The sequence below is a fragment of the Diospyros lotus genome, chromosome 3, assembly GCF_014633365.1.
Source record: "Diospyros lotus cultivar Yz01 chromosome 3, ASM1463336v1, whole genome shotgun sequence".
Taxonomy (NCBI): domain Eukaryota; kingdom Viridiplantae; phylum Streptophyta; class Magnoliopsida; order Ericales; family Ebenaceae; genus Diospyros; species Diospyros lotus.
The window spans coordinates 39,480,228-39,498,587 of record NC_068340.1 but is presented as its reverse complement, the minus strand read 5'-3'; the positions used below and the strand labels follow the sequence as shown (position 1 = coordinate 39,498,587).

The 18,360-nt window shown below is 38.3% G+C and overlaps 2 protein-coding genes across 4 annotated transcripts; one reads left to right on the top strand and one right to left on the bottom strand.

The window, feature by feature from the left end:
- Positions 1 to 521: 521 nt before the first annotated feature.
- LOC127797630 (uncharacterized protein At1g51745-like) lies at positions 522 to 8,910 on the top strand. Of its 2 annotated transcripts, XR_008022259.1 has the most exons (4): positions 522 to 1,256; positions 2,734 to 3,761; positions 7,321 to 8,518; positions 8,635 to 8,910. XR_008022259.1 is itself a non-coding variant. In XM_052330702.1 (3 exons), exons 1-3 carry the CDS (start codon positions 1,069 to 1,071, stop codon positions 8,457 to 8,459), a joined length of 2,355 nt encoding a protein of 784 aa, XP_052186662.1. In that variant the 5' UTR covers positions 522 to 1,068; the 3' UTR covers positions 8,460 to 8,910. The 2 variants fall into 2 exon arrangements, 1 of the variants encoding a protein (XP_052186662.1); XM_052330702.1 differs by having other exon boundaries at positions 7,321 to 8,910.
- A 171-nt stretch (positions 8,911 to 9,081) lies between these two features.
- On the bottom strand, positions 9,082 to 18,310 carry LOC127797633 (ERAD-associated E3 ubiquitin-protein ligase HRD1B-like). Of its 2 annotated transcripts, XM_052330705.1 has the most exons (8): positions 18,157 to 18,310; positions 17,371 to 18,012; positions 16,261 to 16,437; positions 15,316 to 15,465; positions 15,025 to 15,221; positions 12,820 to 12,973; positions 10,720 to 11,005; positions 9,082 to 9,672 (listed from the first exon to the last, which is right to left on the bottom strand). In XM_052330705.1, the coding sequence occupies exons 2-8, from the start codon at positions 17,901 to 17,903 to the stop codon at positions 9,514 to 9,516; spliced, it is 1,656 nt and encodes a 551-aa protein (XP_052186665.1). In that variant the 5' UTR covers positions 17,904 to 18,012; positions 18,157 to 18,310; the 3' UTR covers positions 9,082 to 9,513. The 2 variants fall into 2 exon arrangements, with proteins under 2 accessions (XP_052186665.1, XP_052186666.1); XM_052330706.1 differs by lacking the exon at positions 17,371 to 18,012 and having other exon boundaries at positions 18,157 to 18,281.
- Positions 18,311 to 18,360: the final 50 nt, after the last annotated feature.

Genomic DNA, 18,360 nt, shown 5'->3' with positions numbered 1-18,360 from the left:
TTATCGTTGTTCAAGAAAATTCACGTCTTTGTTTTTTAGAGTAAAATAGCTATCAAGCTTTAAAAAATAATTTAACGAGTGAGACGAGAGAGATAATAGTTGTTCAAGAGAAGTTTCATTAACTTTTCTTTTAATTTTCTCTTCACAAAGAATACATATTTTTTTGAAAAATTTTATCTTTCATCGAAGGATAGGGTATAATAATTAATATTTAATTATTATCTAAAATAATAATTAACATATTTTAAGATTTTAAATTTAATATTTAAGATTTAGAGTTTAGATAATAAAATATGTGGCACATTTGGACAGCAAATCGTATCCATAAAAAAAAAAAAAAAAAACCCAAAGTCTAATTTAAAGTCGGAGCCGGGTTCGAAACAAAACCGGGTGGACATATCCGCACCGTATTTGTCAGATTTGTTTTGGCTGATCAATCGCTTGAGTCAACCCGCAGTCCGTTTCCAACACACTGTACAATTTAATTACTTGCTTGAATTAGGGACCTAATTGCCAATTAATCTTTGAAATTGTTGTTAATGAATTTCTCCCAAATTTGTATGACAGCCCTAACCCTAACCCTAATCTTAAACCAAAATCGACGTATCCACTGTATCCTCCAATTGTGTCGGTTTACAGTTGAATTTTATCGATGTCCTCAGTCAGATCGCTCATCGCTCCGTAGAATTGTACCAGAAACATTGGGAATGAAAAATCCCCAAATTTGAATGGAAACCCTAGCCTTGACCCCATTCACGCCCCTTGCACCCTCCAAATGTGGTGGTCTTCCGATCGTATGGAAATATCGTCATTTCGCTCTCTTCTTTTCTGGTGGTTGAGGAATAGGAGTCTTTCGTTCTATTTTTTTAGGATCGTGAAGGGAGTTCAATTTGCTCGGATCGCAGAGCTTGATTTAGAGAGAGATTGAACAATTAGGTTTCTGAGCTTGTCAAGAATTGCCGATACTCTTGTAAGAGACGGAGACTAGAAGGAGAGCTCTCTGAACTGAGAATTTTGTTGTAAGCAGCATAAGAACACGCAGAGAGAGAGAGAGAGAGAGAGAGAGAGATGCAGGATTCGGACAAGTTAACAGGAGTGGTTGATTGCAGCGTTGGAACAATTGTCTGGGTTCGGCGACGGAATGGGTCATGGTGGCCTGGCAAGATACTGGGTCCTGAGGAGCTCTCAGCAGTTCATCTCATGTCTCCGCGATCTGGGACTCCAGTCAAGCTTCTTGGAAGGGAAGATGCAAGTGTGTAAGTCTGTTAATCCCAATTCCCTATTCCCCCCCACCATTTCTAGTTTGGGCCGTGCATATGATATTAAACTTTGTGTATTGATTTTCTCATCCACGTTCACTAGCTGATTGCTGTAAGTCAAATGTGGTTTTCATATTTGTAGGTCTTTGTACAAGCAGTTGTTCTGATTAATTTGTGGGTATTTGATCCTCACCACACTTTGACCATACTTATTTTATTTGAAGATGATTAACTAGTTTACTGGATTGTTTGTGCATATACTATTTGTTTGGAAGGTACGCCATTATTTCTTTTTGTAATGGATTGTGACCCTCCCCCTTCCCATCCACTTGACTCAAGGGCTCAGACAATTCAGGCCAAATTGCCAGAACTCAGCCTCAAATGAATTTTTTTCACCCTGCACCCTTCCTTAGGGGAAGAGATGTCAAGTTTTAGAGGAATATGTATAAATTAAATCAGCCATTCTTCTATATGCCTTGGAGAACAAAGTAATAGAATACAATTTGGTTTCATTAGGATTTAAGATGAACTTGATATAACTTAAGTCAGCTTCATCACTATATATTGCCACTAAATCTTTTTAATGGATTAATGAATTAATCTACTTTACTTACTCCAGAGGGTGAACAAACAATAAGTTTGCTCCTTCGTTACGTTCAAAAGAACACCCCCCCCCCCCACCAAAACCCCTTGGGTAAGTGGGAGCATCTTGCACTGGGACACCCTTTCCTCACTGAAGAGTTTGTAGTTTGAAAACCTTTTCTAGGTAAATATACTCTCCGTTTAAGAAAAATCATCTTGGAATCTGGACTAGAAGTTGTTTGGATCTTTTGTCTAGATGGAAATAAAGTTTGTGAGGCTTTGACCTTATACAGGTGACTACCAAAATTTGTAAAAGGGGTTCAACATGCACTTAAAATAAAAATAAATCTACTGAGGATATTAACTATATAAGTAATTTTTGATGTAATTTTGACCAACATTCTTGATTGACAGACATAGATTGAACTCTCAAAATCTTTAGTTTTACCAGTTAGTACCAAAATTGAGGAATGAAGAACAAAAAGGTGAGAAGTAATAGGTGCTGGTTTCCTCTTTCGAAGGGATAAAATTATTTGCATCACTGGTAGGAGTGACTCAGTTTTCATGGATAGGGCGGGCCACTTCTTGCAGAAAATAATTATGCTAATTGCAAAGTCACACTTCCTGTACCCCTAGAAATTCCTGAGAGTGAATTTTGGTTTTTCTTAATTGGGGCACTGATTAACCAAGTCTTTTTGTTTCCAAATATTGACAAAATTTTTAATCTTATTTATCAATTAAATACTGTAATATTTATTATATATACTTCCTCACTAGTCAATTCTTAGCCAATTTATTTTGTATTATTGAGTATTCAAGAAACATTAGTTGTTTTATCATGTCTTTGTTCTCTGTCTTTGTTCAAGGTCTTTCCTGTGTCATGTTTTGTCAGGGATTGGTACAATTTGGAGAAGTCTAAGCGTGTGAAGGCATTCCGATGCGGTGAGTTTGATGATTGTATTGAAAGGGCTGAATCTTCCCAGGGCATGCCTCCAAAGAAAAGAGAGAAATATGCACGTCGTGAAGATGCTATTCTTCATGCTCTTGAACTTGAGAAGCAACTGCTGGAGAAAAAATATGGTAAGTCAGGTTATTCTTGTAACGGTAACAGCAGTAAATCTTCTGATGCTATTAAGGAGGAGCCACTTGCATCTTTAGAATGCTCCAACTATGGCAATGGCAAACGTGTAAACAAGTCACATTCCACGAAACTAGATTCATCCCTTGAGGATAAGAGCTTGAATCATCCTCCATATAGGAAAAAAGTCAAAGAAGGAAGTCAATTGCCTGGGACTGAGGATATTTCTGAAGCAACTCAGCGGATGAGAGGTCTGCAGGACATCGGTCCCAGGATATCCCCTCCAAGGCAAAAGTTATCTTCGTCTGTCACTTCCAGTGGGTCTCATAAACCTAAGGGTGAAAATTATGCTCATGCTCTTCCTTGCAATAGATGTAGCACAGAAAACACAGATCAAGCCAACAGCAACTTTCTAGACAAAAAAAGAAAGGCATATGATGTATTAACTGATGAATCCCTTGTTAAGAGACGTGATAGGCGTCGTCCTCTTGTTCAAGTACTACAGAGTAGCAGAAACTTGCCAGTTGGTAACTCCTTCCACCATGGAAATGGTGATGTTCCAGCACATTTGACTGGAGAATCTCAGACAGGAGTGGTACATTATGCAAGGAGGAACAGTGGTGTGTCTGTTCTTGGTGAGTCTAGCGATTGCTCGGATGATAAACAAATTTGTTCAAATCAAATGGCAATTTCACCTAACCATTTTGACGAGAGTAAATGTCCTCATCCTGCTGCTTTGAATGAAGATAGCACCTCTGAATCTACAGAAAGTACAGAAACTGATTCCTCCGAGACTGATTCCAGTGATTCAGATGCAGATGAGGAGATGCTGCAACTTTCAGGTTAGCGTTGTTATTTTATCCATCATCTACCTACACATTCATGTGTGTGCCCTTGACCATCTAAATCATGTGAATGTGAACTTGCACCCTTTGCATAAGTTGTGTGCTTTGTACCTGATGTCAAATTCCCTCTGAGATACTTTCATGTTGGATTTTTAATTGGGTTATTCAATTTCAAATGAGGAAACGTGCATGTCAATTACATTGTAAATGCTAATGAAATATAGCAAAAGTTGAATGACTTTGCCCTAAGTTTAGCTCAAATACACTTATGAGGAAAAGAACAAAAACAAAAACCAAAGGTTTAGCTCAGATGACTTGGCTACCTACGCTTTCAAGAATACAAGAAGACCTATTATGAAAAACTTTGAACGAAGAAAAACTACATGGTAAATAACAAAGCACTAGCAATCTTCATGTATGTGTCTATATATATATGTGTGTCTGCAACTATCTACATTACTATCATAGGAAAACACCTAGGCTCGGTGAAGCCTGTGTTAAGCCTTATATTATTTGATTTTCAATAGAAGTCCAAAATGTAGTAGTTATTCATATGTATTATAAATTCCTTTTCATACACTTGAGGTTTAATGTGTTATTTGACAATAGATATTGTGAGTATGTGTATCATATGTATTGAGGTGACATCCCAGATCATTTCCACATCCGCTGTCCAGATATTCGTTATGTCTCCCTCTAGGGATTGAGTCTCTGTATGAATGTTCAAATACCAGCCTGTTGAGGTGGCTTGTGAACCCTCAGTATTCCCCTCTAGGATTGAGTCACACGTGAATCACTTAATTCTCCCTTCAGGATTCAAGTTTTGCACCTCTTCTGGGGATTAAGTTTTATGTGATGTTTCTTCAGCTGCCAGACTCACCAGATGGCATATTCCATCTCCATACTTTCATGACTGCCGAAGTGTTTCGCCATGTCACCCCTTTGCCATACAGACACGAGGTCTCCAATTGTATTGCCTCCATAAAATTGATGTCCAACCCAACCCCAACAGTCTAGGCTGAGATAGGCCCATTTTGTGCAGGATTTTCTGGAACCATCACGATAGAGAGACCGACTATCAACTTTGGCCTTTCCATTATTTTCATGATCCTGTGTCCATAGTGTGATGTCATTACCTCCATTGTTCTCATAATTGCTCATTAATAAAGTGTCAGCTTAAACAATGGCCATGTCCTTTGGACTTCAGCATTAAGGCTTAAAACCTTTACTATAAAGAGGGGTTTTCAAGCTATTAGGAATGCATTGATTAGAATTTGAAATTTTCCATTAATTGTGTGTGTGTGTGTGTCTCTCTCTCTCTGGTGATTGCTGGCTCTCTCCTTTCCTAGTTTCAACTATTCACGTGTAGTTGATGCTTTCCATGATTTTTTGTTCATCACCATATACCCTCACGGATATATATAGTTTTAAACTACCATTGTGTTCCCCCCTCCCTCAATTCACTTCCTGTCCCTTTGCGATTCAACTCTTATTCTTTCTTTTCTTACATTTTCATTTAGTGCCAGTGGCGGGCCAACTCTCGTGGTTCTAGTAACAACACAAGCCTTTATCCCACCATGTGGGGCTGGCTTCTTGTTGTTCTAGTAGGGAAAAGAAATACATAGAGTCTAGAATTATGTCCTTTTATTGTTTCTCACTCAACTAAGCCTAGGGCTGCATTATGATCATCAATTACTCTTTGTGTGTGTGTGTTGTTTGGGGTGGGGGCGGATATTGTGACAGTGAGCTGTTGGTGCTGGAAGGGACTGATTTTGACAACATAGATGGTGGTATATCTGGTGTATGCCGTTTAAGCTATTTTAGTGGCCTTTATGAAGATGTTGTTATGATTCTATGGTCAGGTGGCTTATTGTATGGTGAATTGCTGTTGGTGCCACTGTTGCCACCTGAGGCTATATGACCACTGCTACAATTGTCTCTCCCTAATCTGAAATCTCAGCTCAGATTTTTGTGACCTCTTCTCTAATCTGCAGCATTCACTGTGCCCTTCATCAACCATGAATGGATTGCTTCAATCCACCACCACACCACCTATGACATCAACAATGATTCCTCTTGTTGATTCGCTCTCTCTAGTAATTTCAACGAACAAGCATGTGAACCACAATCATATCCCACTGCTGCAACCAGCATCATCTCTCTTTCATTTGATTCTCTTTCTCTCAACTCTTACCCCAACCAGAGTTCACCTATATTGACATCTCAATCATCAGATGCTCACTCTCTGGTTCTGGTTTTTAGTGCAACATTAAGGCATGTGAAGCACCAGCTAGCTCGTTGCTGCTACTGCCATCTTTTTCTAGGTGTAGCTAATGTCCCAATAGGCAATAGCTCACCATAGTCTTGGCCATTTCCAGTAAGTAGATTTGACCCTAACCAGACCCTAATTTGGAGGAGAAATTGTCCCCCATAACCATTATTTTCTCCCTTTCGTTTTCTTACAACCCCGCATGCCCCCACTATTTTGCTCATCTTTAGGCAAATTTGAAGTGATTATAAATTGAATATTATAATTATTATTCAATTAAAGTTGTTCAAATTAGGAATGGTTGGTGATATAAAGAGATGAGAGGTGTTGAGCTTTTCAGCAATCGACTGTAGTATAAAAGATAACTGGGTCATATTCAGTTGGTCATGGTAAATATGCAGACAGATGCAGTCACTTCTTGTTTCTCCCTCTTCAAGTGGAACGAGGCCATTTCTTTACAGGAACGATCGATGAAATGTCATTCCTTTTTCTTTTTCTTTTTTTTTTTTTGTGTCGAATGTTATAGATTTTATACACCTTATTACGCTTGTAAGGCTTATTGGAAGTTCTTGATCTAGTGATTCTGTTAACCTCTTCACAGATAAAATTTCTGTTTGTCCTCACTAACTTTCAAAAATTGTATGAAGGTCTCTCCATATTTTTGGAATATGTTATGGCTGTATTTTTGCGGAAATTTACTGAGAGCTTTGCAAAATCTTTCCCGTTAAACCTTTTCTGATACCTGGCCAAGAATTTCTAGAGTAGAGATCAAACTGTCAAACTGGTATAGTTGGTAAGTAGACAGTGTTAACAGAAGAGGATAAGATTTAGTTTATATAATTATATGGGATAATTTTCATGAATTATACAATAATAAAGGTTTTTATGGTTGGGAATATTATCTTCTTTAAGTTACTCATGCTCCCTACCCCCTTCTTTATCTGTTGCTATTTTCTGTCAATCGAACTGCACCTTGTAGTATGATGGCACCCCTGATAGATTGTATTTGCTTTTGCTTCCTTGCGGTTCCTAATGGAATGGGTAACAAAGCCACTTTGCCGCCACTGCTATAAAATCACCACCCCCCTTGAGAGTTAATAACTCCGATGATATGAAAATGGCATCAAGAATGCTATTGATTATTTATTAACTTTTCCATGTATCAGACATAAGTAATCATCATGAATCAGTCTCTCTCCTTAGCAGATTGTTTTTATAACTATTCTTTGGATATTTATGTTTTGAGGCGTCCTAATTTGTTGTTGGTTGTTCTGATACTTGCTGCAGTCACAGAATTGGAACCAAAATGTCTGGAACTGTCTGGAGCACGATTTCAATATGGAAACATAAATATTGGGGAGCCTGATGACTTGGTGTCTGCCAGTAAGATGTCTTACTCTCATGACCCTGTGTCATCTGATATGGGGGTATCCAAATGGAAACTGAAAGGGAAAAGGAATAACCGTGGTCTTGCCAAAAGATCCATCGATCCAAGGGGAAGGGTTTCAAGTGGTTCCATGTATGGAATAAATCATGAAGACAGGGATATCGATGGTTGTGATGAGCTAATTATAAAGAGCTTGACAACCCGAAGGAGAGCATTTGACAACCGAGGCTGCTTATTAACCTCAAAAGCCACATCCAAAGATTTAGATGATATGACGCTTAATATGATTGACTGGGGGGAGTTGGCTTGGACTGATCAACCTCTACCGAGAGGATACTGGGAGGATTCAAGCCATTACCTAGATCATCCTGTTGTAGGCCATCAAAGCTTTGGGGGCAGGATGAAATCCATGTTGATAGATGTGGATCTTAAGGTCCAATCAAGCTATCAAAGAGAGCATGTCCCTATGATTTCCCTGATGAGCAAGTTAAATGGTCAGGCAATAGTAGGGCACCCTCTCCAGGTTGAAGCACTGGAAAATGGTTCATCTGAAATTTTTCTTTCAGCTGCTGATGGTATTAACCCCGAAACTTTAGATAACGATACCCCACTTACTCCAATGTGGAGAACTGCCAGGAGAACAGCCAATTTTCGGGTCCCTCGCTCACATCCATCAGTGACACTGGACGCCGAAGAAACTGCGCAGCAGTGTCAGTATGTCGATCAAGACAAGAAAATGCTAACCAAGAAATCTAGCATGAGGAGTTTTGGTCACAAGGCAGGTATGATGAAGAGGCCTCAAACAGACAGGAAGTTTTCAAGAACGCTGCCAAAAATGATCAGCTTATCTTCCAACCAGAAGACGAAAACTGTGTGTTCCATTAGCCAGGAAGAGGATCTTGGTAGTGATTTCGAACAAGGTAGCAACAAAGTGGATGGGCTAATTAAAAGGGAATCTGGCCCCACTGTAGTAGCTTGTATCCCTGTTAAATTAGTATTCAGTAGGTTGTCAGAGGAGTTAGTTGGCCGGCATCAATAAAATCTGGTCATGGGCCCTTCTGCCAGTGACCCACCCGGTACAGAGAGTTACAGCTACATGTAAATTCTATTATCAAACCAATGATCTTATACTGCTGCATGGGGTTTTCTGCCCTACAAAAACACTCCCATCTTTGCTTTGTTGCAAGCATTTGAAGGACATGGAAATTTTGCAGGTGACTACTGCAAGTTCAATCTCACGTGGCTCCAGCAATTCAGGATGAGCCATGGCTGTTTGTTGGTGGATTTTGAAGAAGCATTATAGAGAATGTAGACCAAAGAGCAGGCTGCCACAGTTCTTGTGAGAGTTAGAGAGGTAGATAGCGGCAACTTGAAAGAGACAAAGTGTACATTGTGTTTTCCTTGAGACACTTCGTGATCCCAATCAGTGTTCGTAATTTAATATATGGGGGAACCTGGAACCTCTGCATTGGAGGTTGTATTTTGGTTAACAGTAGTTTGATCAACCTGGAGTTAGTTATACCATTGGCTCTCTGATCCTGTAAATAGAAGCTGAAAGCTTTTATTTTGCTTGTGCTAGTTTTTTCACTTAAGTTTCTGAACAAAAACATGATTAAAAATTGTGTGCAAAATCAACATCTAGAAACAATTGGAACAGATGATGCAAGTTCAAAATAGAGTTTCTTGAAATGAATTAAACTGAGGAAAATAAAAGGTGAAAAGCTATCATCTCTACTAGGATCTAAGGAGTAATGTTTCAAATACTCTCCATAGTCCTGCCAGCTATGAGGAAAAAGGAGACCGAAAACATCAGAAGACAGCTAAGGGGTATGTCACGTCTAAACATCAAACATGCACAACTTGTATTGTTTCCTGCAATGGGCATTATTTTTCATTCGCCTTGACTTCTCTGTAATATAAGGAATAGACTACATGATAACAGGGGTACAACACCTCCAGAACTGGTAAAACTATACCCACCATGACTTGCAAAACTGACATGCCAGTCACATTTTTTCCCTCTTTTTGGCCTATATTCACAGCCGCTAGTCACTCTAATAGGTCCACGTTCATGCAAAGGCAAGTTAAATCTTCTATGCCCCTTCAATCTCCCCATGCGGATCACTACCCGGAACAGCTGATGATGATGATCCAACTGTCGTGTCTTGGCCGTCTGAAGTAGCTGTCACACCAATGTCCACGCTTTTTTCAGATTTTAAATTTTGCACAAGCTGGAGCTGGTTTTGCAAGACCTGTTAAACAAAATTAGGAGACAATAATCACTATAACAATGCAATAAACCAATTTACTTTGTTTATACTCAAATGCAATCTCTTGGGAGAAAAAGAAAAAGGAGAACCAAAAAAGAACACATATAAAGGCACCATTGACTGCTAACTCAGTTTAGAAAACAATTGTCAGTATTATATGACCAAGTGCAACCCTACACAGGACTGAAGTTTGTGAAGATTTCGTCCCTTTACACAGATCAGTCAAAGGAGAGAACATATGTTCTTAGAATCTAGAGCACCACATATTAATATCATTGTCGTTAAACTTTGGTAAGGAACTAAGAAGATTTTTGAAACATTTTTACACATCTATATAGTCTGAAATGTTAACAGTGCTTGGAGAAATATCTAATGTTTTTGCACTATGAGTGCAAAAACATTAGATATTTCTCCAAGCACTGTTAACATTTCAGACTATATAACTTGATTCACAATTTTATGATGGAATGCTGTCTTCGTCACAATTTTAAACTTGATTCAGATGCAATGTCCAGTACAATCCCATACTCACCACCCTAACTTTAAAGTGGTCAAAACCCATCACTCATTTTAAGGCAGCAACTCGGTTATCTTTTTTATTCCTCGTGATGATGAAGTATATCACTTTTTTAAAGAAATAACCATGCCCTAGCAATATCATTGTGAAGAGAAAAAAAAAATTGACTAATAGAATATCCACTTCCTCATTCAACCAATATGGCAGAGCATACTATAGGATCCATATCTTAAACCGTGTTTAATGCATTGAAGACCCTTTTAACACATGCAAATGCACACAAGCGGGCACACACACAAGTAGCAGTTTGTGATGATCAGGGAAAATTCCAAACTTATCCTCCTAAGATTCACCCCTAGAAACACAATTAGATGGGAAGGAATTGTAGACTTCAAGATGAATCATGATTTACAAAAATGTCAAATCAAGGACACAAAGGAGTTCAAATAAATATAGGATGAACTGTTTGAAAGAGGAGATAATGTTATGAGAACAGCACGTGATGCCTATACCTCAATCTGGTTCTGAAGAATTCTTTTCTGCACATCTAACTGAGAGTCTGGTGCACTTAGATTTATGCCAGCTCTCTCTCCATAGTTCACATCCGCACCAGGAAAAAGAAGAGGAATGAAACTGGAGTGAGAAGACTGAGGAAAGGAAATGGGGGCAGGACCACTGTGGATTGCAAATGGAAGCTGTTGCGGCCTTCCAGCTGATGATGGTTCTCCACTAGAATCTGTATTGATAGTGTCAGCCTGAGGTCCATATGCTTGGGGAAGTAGAGCATATCCTGGGGACCTGAACTCAATAGTAACTTCTGTTAGCCTCATATTCTTGCAACCATATTTAGAATTACAGTGCCAAAAATTCATGACCACTATACATTTTCTTACCAGAACAACACAGAAGGAACCAAAACATAGAAACCACAAAAATCAACTTTTTTCTGAAAGATAATAAAAGATCTCAGTGAATCTTAACAAATAATTGCATTTCTAATCATTTTACTTGTTTGTGACAGTTTTCCTGACCCCGCCATCAATATTAGGCGTCACCTCTTTAGCCCATGCAGCCATAGACCAGAGAAAATATAACCCTATCAACCAGCAGCCAAGGTTTACCCAAGTAGTATAATGTGAACAATGCATAAGCTGTATTTTGTAAGTCATCTTCATCATCATCAACTGCACCTTAACCTAACTAAGTTGGGGTCAGTGGCACTGCACCTTCTTGATGCAACCATCTAGCGAGGGAATGATAAGATAAAGTTCCAATCCCATCTTCACACAAAAAAATTTCACGAGACGGTAATGAATGAAAATAACTGATACGGTAGCATTCTATCAAATAGTTGATATTGTGAAATAAAGATATATAATTGTCCTCAGAATGCTAACGAATTGGGCAAATCTATCCTACAACATGTTCACTCTTGAGAAAAGTCAAACCTATGAAAACTTATCTGCTTAAATGCTCCCCAACCCCCTCTCCTGTCTTATCATATGTATGTATGTGTGTGTGTGTTAATAAGCACTCCTCAAACTTCAGCAGATAGATATTTGTGACTGAACTCTCCCAGCATGAGCAAACATAATACAAAATCCTACCAGGTGTAGCACAAAGCATACCTTAAAAATGATCTGAGACTGCTAAACATGACCCAGAACACTTTGTTCCTCTCTAAAACCTAGTTCCATCCATTAAAAATGATCTAAAATCCCAGTCAAACAGTAGCCAGTGGCATTTCTTGAATTTCCATTACTAACTAACAAATCAATCATCGTTTATCAATAAGTGAAAAGTCGTTGAAAATTAGACAAAAGAAAAGGGCACTCATCCTCGATGCTCAATAAATTACCTCAAATCAACACAAACCCAAGTATGGTGGATCACAAACACCCTTAGACATGTAAAGTACAATTTGGTGTTTTAACATTGGAATCTTTTGCTGTGCAATGCTAATGTTTCTCCACTTAATAAGATTTCACCCCAACAATGAACAATGCAGTCCCTCACCCTCTCAAATTTTGGGCTCCTTGACTACTATCAGGATTGCCTGCCTCCCTCCCTCTCTCTCCATATATATAAGGATGGGAAATAGCATGTATATAAACCCAACTAGGTGGATCATTAGGCAACTTGGATGGGTAAAGCCCAATTCAGAGTGGTTAAACTGAAATCAAGGATTATGCTGCCGTGTAATGGTAATATTTCTCCCTTCCTCCCTGTGTGTGTAAAGTCCACCAACAAAGTGAAATAGCATAAACTACTTTTTTGCTAGGCAGGTGAAATAGCATGTTGTTATTGTGCCAGCACTTGAAAAGCTTACAAATAGAAACAAGAATGCCGGGAAAAAAAAGGGATAACATTAATTTTGACATCTGACCTAAAGTTCCCAACAAGTAAAAGCCAAACCACTAGCTTTCACCTTATGCAGGAAAATCCCATGGAAAGCACTTTTGCAGGACAAGGCCCGCAATTAGGCCCCCAAGCTGATGTTTCCACAACAATGCAAGTAGCCAAAGTTAGCATGCCATAAGGCACCCCCCCCCCCCCCCCCCCAACCAAAAAAAAAAAAAGAGCATAAATATAAAAGCTAAAGAAGTATATACCACACTAATGTATTTGGACAAGGATAAACCATAGATCTCTCATATATTGAGGCAGCGGCAGCAGCAGCTTGGAGTCTGGCCTGATGCTGGCTGATAGTTTCATTTGCTGAGTCTCCAGCTGAACCCTGGGAAGAAGTACTTGTTGTCCCTGTACCTGACCCAATAGTTTCCAAGATTTTCAACACATGAAGTTAGATTCAACAACTTGTTAGATTAAACATACAGCTAGAGAAATTGCAGAAGCAAGGTTTAAGAATTTAATGACCCAACAAAATGTCATACGACGCAACATTGCTGATCCATTTAAGTTCTTGATGAAGCCAAATATCTTGAATGTGGAGTACATTTTCGTCTACCGTTCGGTATCTTCTTATTTTTTGAAGTTATTGAGATTTTAATGATGGAATATCGGACGTTAATTATCATTACAACAGGCACAGGGAGTTTAAATACAACTACTTGCAATTAGGATTTTTATAGGACACATAAAATGGCCTTCTAATTTAAGAACAAGAAAAGCTTAGAAAAGCGCAAAGGTTAGCCCCCCGAGTACACAACCCCCCTCCCCCCAACAAGTCTATATTATTGTCCAAGTCTCCTCCTTCACTCTTTCCTCTTCTGTTTTCTACATTCTCCTAGCTGCGGCAGTGGGAAAAATAGCAGAAAACAGAGAAGAAAAAGAAGAGAATATGAAGAAGAAAAAATAGCAGAAAACAGAGAAGAAGAAGAAGAAGCAGGGAGAGGAGAACCAAGAAAGAAACAGAAATTTTCAAGGGAAGAAAATCAAGAATATTCAATCATCAAGTCTCAATAAAAGGTTGCATTATGTTGCCTATTTATAGGCAATTAAAAGATAACTAATCAAAATATGATTATAATCTCTAAAATCAAATATAACACTATAATCCCTAAATCAAATAAAATACTATCATCTGAACAACTATAATAAATCAAAATGGGACAAGATAAAACCTAATGTAAATTTTATTTTAAAATCAAAACATCCCTATCACTCATTCCCTTTATCCTCTTCCTTTGTTCTCAGCATCCCCCTCTCCCTGAAAAAAAAAAAAACTCATTTTTGGTCTCAAAGCAGCACAAACACTCCTACGAAGGTGAAATACAGTCTTGGAAACCCATCAGACACACTTGTAGAACACCTACTGGACACTGTCGAATGAATTTTCAAATTTTTAATTGCTGGACACCCTACAAGCACATCATGGGAGGAAATATTGTTTCATTAGTTAAACTAAAACCAATTTACAATTTTAAAATTATAAGTTAAAAATCAACAGTGAAATAAAAATAATATAGATATATTTTATTGATCCTCTCTCATTTATTAATTAAGAATCTAAAATTCCCAAACCTTGGAAAGAGCATTTTCTATAAAAGCTATCACTAATATTTACTTCTTGCTATGTAAATGTCAGTTATTTAATGCATGAGTAAGATATGTAATTTATTATTTCAGCAGTCCCTACCCTTTCATATCCTAGTTTTTTAAAAACACCTTATCAGTTCTATATTGCGTCAGTGTCATGTTGTTTCATGTCCGTGTCTGCATTTGTGTTAATTAGGGACTCTTTGGGGCTTTTCGAAACATTTCTGAAGTAAGAGTGTCGGGCTTGTTATGATTGATCTTATTGACAGTATAAAGAATGGTTTTGTCATCTTGATAGACATGTTTCTACTTCGTCATTTATTTATTCTTGCACATGGAACATGGAAATATGAATAGGTTAATAAATATTTGACTAGACTTAATATTCAAACCTTGTGGCCTAATTCAGAACCAAAAACAAAAACCAAAGTACGATTTATATATTGAAAGATTTTTCTTCTTTCAAAACCATATAGATTATCTCTGTGTGTGTGCATGTGGGCTGGTCCATTCTTTCTTCTCTCTCTTTCACCCTCTCCTGATTTTTTTTCCTGTCACTCTCTTTTGGTTCTTCTTTGCCTATCTTTTTTGCCCGGCTGTTTTCTGTCTCCCTGATGTCTTAGTTTCTCTGGTAATGCCAAATGATTCAGCAAGTCAGAAAACTTTACATTGAATAGAACTTTTACTGGACTGCAAAATTGTCCAATAATGTTAAACATGATGGAATAACCATAGAATAAGTTAAAAAACTAAGTTTGTTAAAAAGGGAAATATCAGGGACAGCTGAACATAATGAAATAACCAAAGAATATTATCACCTTGCTGATGAGAGTCTGCCTGTGATCCAGAAGCAGTAGTCCCACTTTCAGGTGGTGTAACAAGGGCTCTGCAAGTAGGGCATGTGTGCTGTCGCTCTAACCATGACCGGAGACAGTGCACATGAAACAGATGCCCGCAACTTAATTTCTTGGCTATAGTCATCTCCTCACGACAAATGATGCAGGTTGCGTCACTTCTGCATGAGCATCAGCAAGAAATCACATTAGTAATGCAGCAGCATTATTTAATATGCAGGCCTAGATTCAATGTAGATAAAGTGGATAACTCACGCATTTAGCTCTTCGGGCGTTGCATCTGGAAAACGATCATTCATATTTGACGTTATCTTTCGGTATCGTATGTAATCTGCAACGCGAACCTTAAAGTTGCGAAATGTTTCATAGAGCTCCCGAATCAAATGCAAAGGCACGCCATAGTTCCTAAACAATAGAACACAACTAAATACCATCCCCTCATGAAATATAAAATTATCAACAAGTGAGATGGATAGCATAACAAAAACATTCCCACTCTATAACTAAAAAAATCAGACATAATATGGCAAGGCATAACAGGAAATAAATACATATTTCTATAAAAATACATGAAAGCATTAAGTTAGAAAGTTCCATTAGCAAACAAAAATTTTAAGTTTTATACTCCTTAAAAATTTGAAAACTTAGAAGGAGAAAAACTAATATGTAAAAGTTTGTGCATTTAATTGCTATCACTACATTTTAATTTATCTTCTTCAACTATACAACACATTCTGTGTGTACTGGATAAGTGTCTGCCAAGTGTCTAGTTGTTCATAAATAAAAAAAAATATTAATATGTTCCGTAGCTAATGTGTCTGAAATATCCAACAAATGTTGCTACCCGACATTATCCAACTCCATAATGGTACCTTCTTCAAGGTGTGGGTGCTCATTTGATAAAGACCTACTAAAGAATCAAGGCCTAAAAAGGGAAAGTAAAGGAAGAATTGTGGGAGTCATATCATCTCGTGGTAAAAAGTGCATGGGCAAGTTCGACAAACCATCAAGACAAGAAAGCAGTATGCTAATGTTCATATTACATCATGAATAGACACGTGCATGCATGCAAGCATACATCCAATGTGCTTGGGCACATAGATCCAAGTACTCAATGCCCATGTTAATGTGTTGCCAGTGCTACCAGATTATGATTCTAACATAGCTAAGCTGATAGTCCAGGTTAGATAAATCACTTACACAAAGATGACTAGAAAGAAGCACATATACATGGTCAAGTGCAGCAAGTCACGAATAAGTTCCAAGTAAAAGGTGTAAACTGCCTTTCTTTCCCACTGCCCTTCCATAAGCATGTCGCTGACATAGAAAACATATTTGATAAATGTTGACACCGTCGTCGTTGCAAGTATCATATACCTGATACAAATTAGAAAGTTGATGTACATTAGAACTATCTTACAGAACAGTACTCTGAATTTTACCTATTGTAAACACAAAACAAATATTAGTACATTAGATAGAAAATAACTAAGTCTTCAAGATGAACCCAGCAAAAAAAATATCAGCACAAATACTACCATCAAAATCTGTATAGGCATGTGTAACAACAGCGCAAGTATATCACTCGACTCAGCAAGCCTTTTATCCCAATCATTTGGGGTCTGCCCAATCCATTTTACCAATATCTGACATCACTTCCATCATCAACTTTCACATAAGCCCCGACCAAAGAATTCTTAAAAACACAAAAAAAACATATATTATGCACAAACATGTATCCTCTTCAGATTCAAAGGTCTTTCCATTACAGTAAATACTAACATGCCTCTAATAGCCAAGAAGATCTGTTCTTGATATGGATATTCAGTGCCTACTATTTTTCAATGTGATGTTTCTTCATTTAACCATCTTTGTTTTATATCCCTCGTCCTCAGTGTCTGTCCATAAACCAATTCCCCAAACATATCGGAGTTCCAGTCAATCATGTCATTCTAGGTGGTTGCAGGATCGAGGCTACTAGTGAGCATTTTCAAACCTATACCTACAAGTAGATCTAACTGCATATCATAGTTAGTTTCATGCTTAGCTTCACAGTATGATGCATTCTATTTCTTGAATGGAGACTACATACAAGATACTACCCTATACCCATCTCCAGCTAACTCAATTTTTAGGATTACTCAAAAATTAGGGACAGTGTTTTTTTTTTTTACCGAAGGCACAGGCTGAGCTATTCTCCCCTGTCGGCATAGGTGCTCGGCCTGGGCGTTCATCTCAAAAATCATCATCCAAAATTAAAGTAACAACAACCACCTAGCGAGGATTATTGCATAAAAGTAAAAGACTTACTCGAATGCAAAAAAAAGAGAAACCGAAGCTTGTCGCGTTTCTAGCAAAAACTTAACAGAATTGTACAAAAAGAGGCTGTCTATGAGAAGGAGGACTCCCAGAAAAGACACGATCCGGACATGAGACAACATAGAAACAGATGGCGTTGTTTCAATGTACTCAACCCTCTTCTGAGCCAACCAATGCAGAGCCTTAATTAACAGAAGGGCCGTGACCATAGCCAGAAATGTGACAGAGAAGTCTTGCCGGAAGATGGTGATTGCAAACAGTATTTCCATCACTTCCCGGAACGATTGCTCATTCAGCCTCTCAACCTCGGCTTCACGCAGAGATCCAAGGAAGACCCGCTTCGTTAATTGCCATAAAATACACATGATAACCAGACCCATGTTCAGAAGAAGCACCAAACTGATCTTGGACGTCGATAAATACACCATTGCGGGGTAAAACTGGCCCCTGCTGTGAAACGCATGGTATATAACCATCAGCGTAGCCACAAAGCTAAACCCCGCATAGGTTCGCAGCCTCATCATTTTGGCTACCCTCCACACTGCCACCCCGAATTTTCCAAGAACCTAAGCCTCCTCAAAACCGAACCCGGCGTTAATGTGAATTAGCACGTCAGATCGAACACGACTTGCGCTGCCAGATGCCAAGGCAAGTAATGCAAACTCAAATTCAGATCAAACAAGGGCAAATTATATAGCATCACGAAGCCGTATGCATAAACGAAATAAACCCTAAAATTGGGATACGACGAAGAAAATATGCATAAAAACAAAATACCTGTTGAGGCTAGATTTCTCTGTGCATGAATCTCTCTCTGCCGGAGCCTTTCTTCCGATGGGTTTTCGTCCTTCAGACCGAAGAAGAAGAAGAAGAAGAAGAAGAATTGAAATCCCCAAGCAGAAGAAGAACACACGCGCGCGCTCACACACGCACACATATATATATCACGGTGATGTGGACGATATATATGCCAGCTTATCG

What these genes read in the sequence shown, in the direction of transcription:
- LOC127797630 (XM_052330702.1), top strand. Translation starts at nt 1,069, where the DNA reads ATGCAGGATTCGGACAAGTTAACAGGAGTGGTTGATTGCAGCGTTGGA. An exon ending in GGAAGGGAAGATGCAAGTGT is followed by an intron (nt 1,257 to 2,733) that starts GTAAGTCTGTTA and finishes ATGTTTTGTCAG; the next exon opens with GGATTGGTACAATTTGGAGA. An exon ending in GGAGATGCTGCAACTTTCAG is followed by an intron (nt 3,762 to 7,320) that starts GTTAGCGTTGTT and finishes TACTTGCTGCAG; the next exon opens with TCACAGAATTGGAACCAAAA.
- LOC127797633 (XM_052330705.1), bottom strand. Translation starts at nt 17,903, where the DNA reads ATGATGAGGCTGCGAACCTATGCGGGGTTTAGCTTTGTGGCTACGCTG. An exon ending in GGCAGACTCTCATCAGCAAG is followed by an intron (nt 12,974 to 15,024) that starts GTGATAATATTC and finishes CTATTGGGTCAG; the next exon opens with GTACAGGGACAACAAGTACT. An exon ending in TGTCCAAATACATTAGTGTG is followed by an intron (nt 11,006 to 12,819) that starts GTATATACTTCT and finishes TATTGAGTTCAG; the next exon opens with GTCCCCAGGATATGCTCTAC.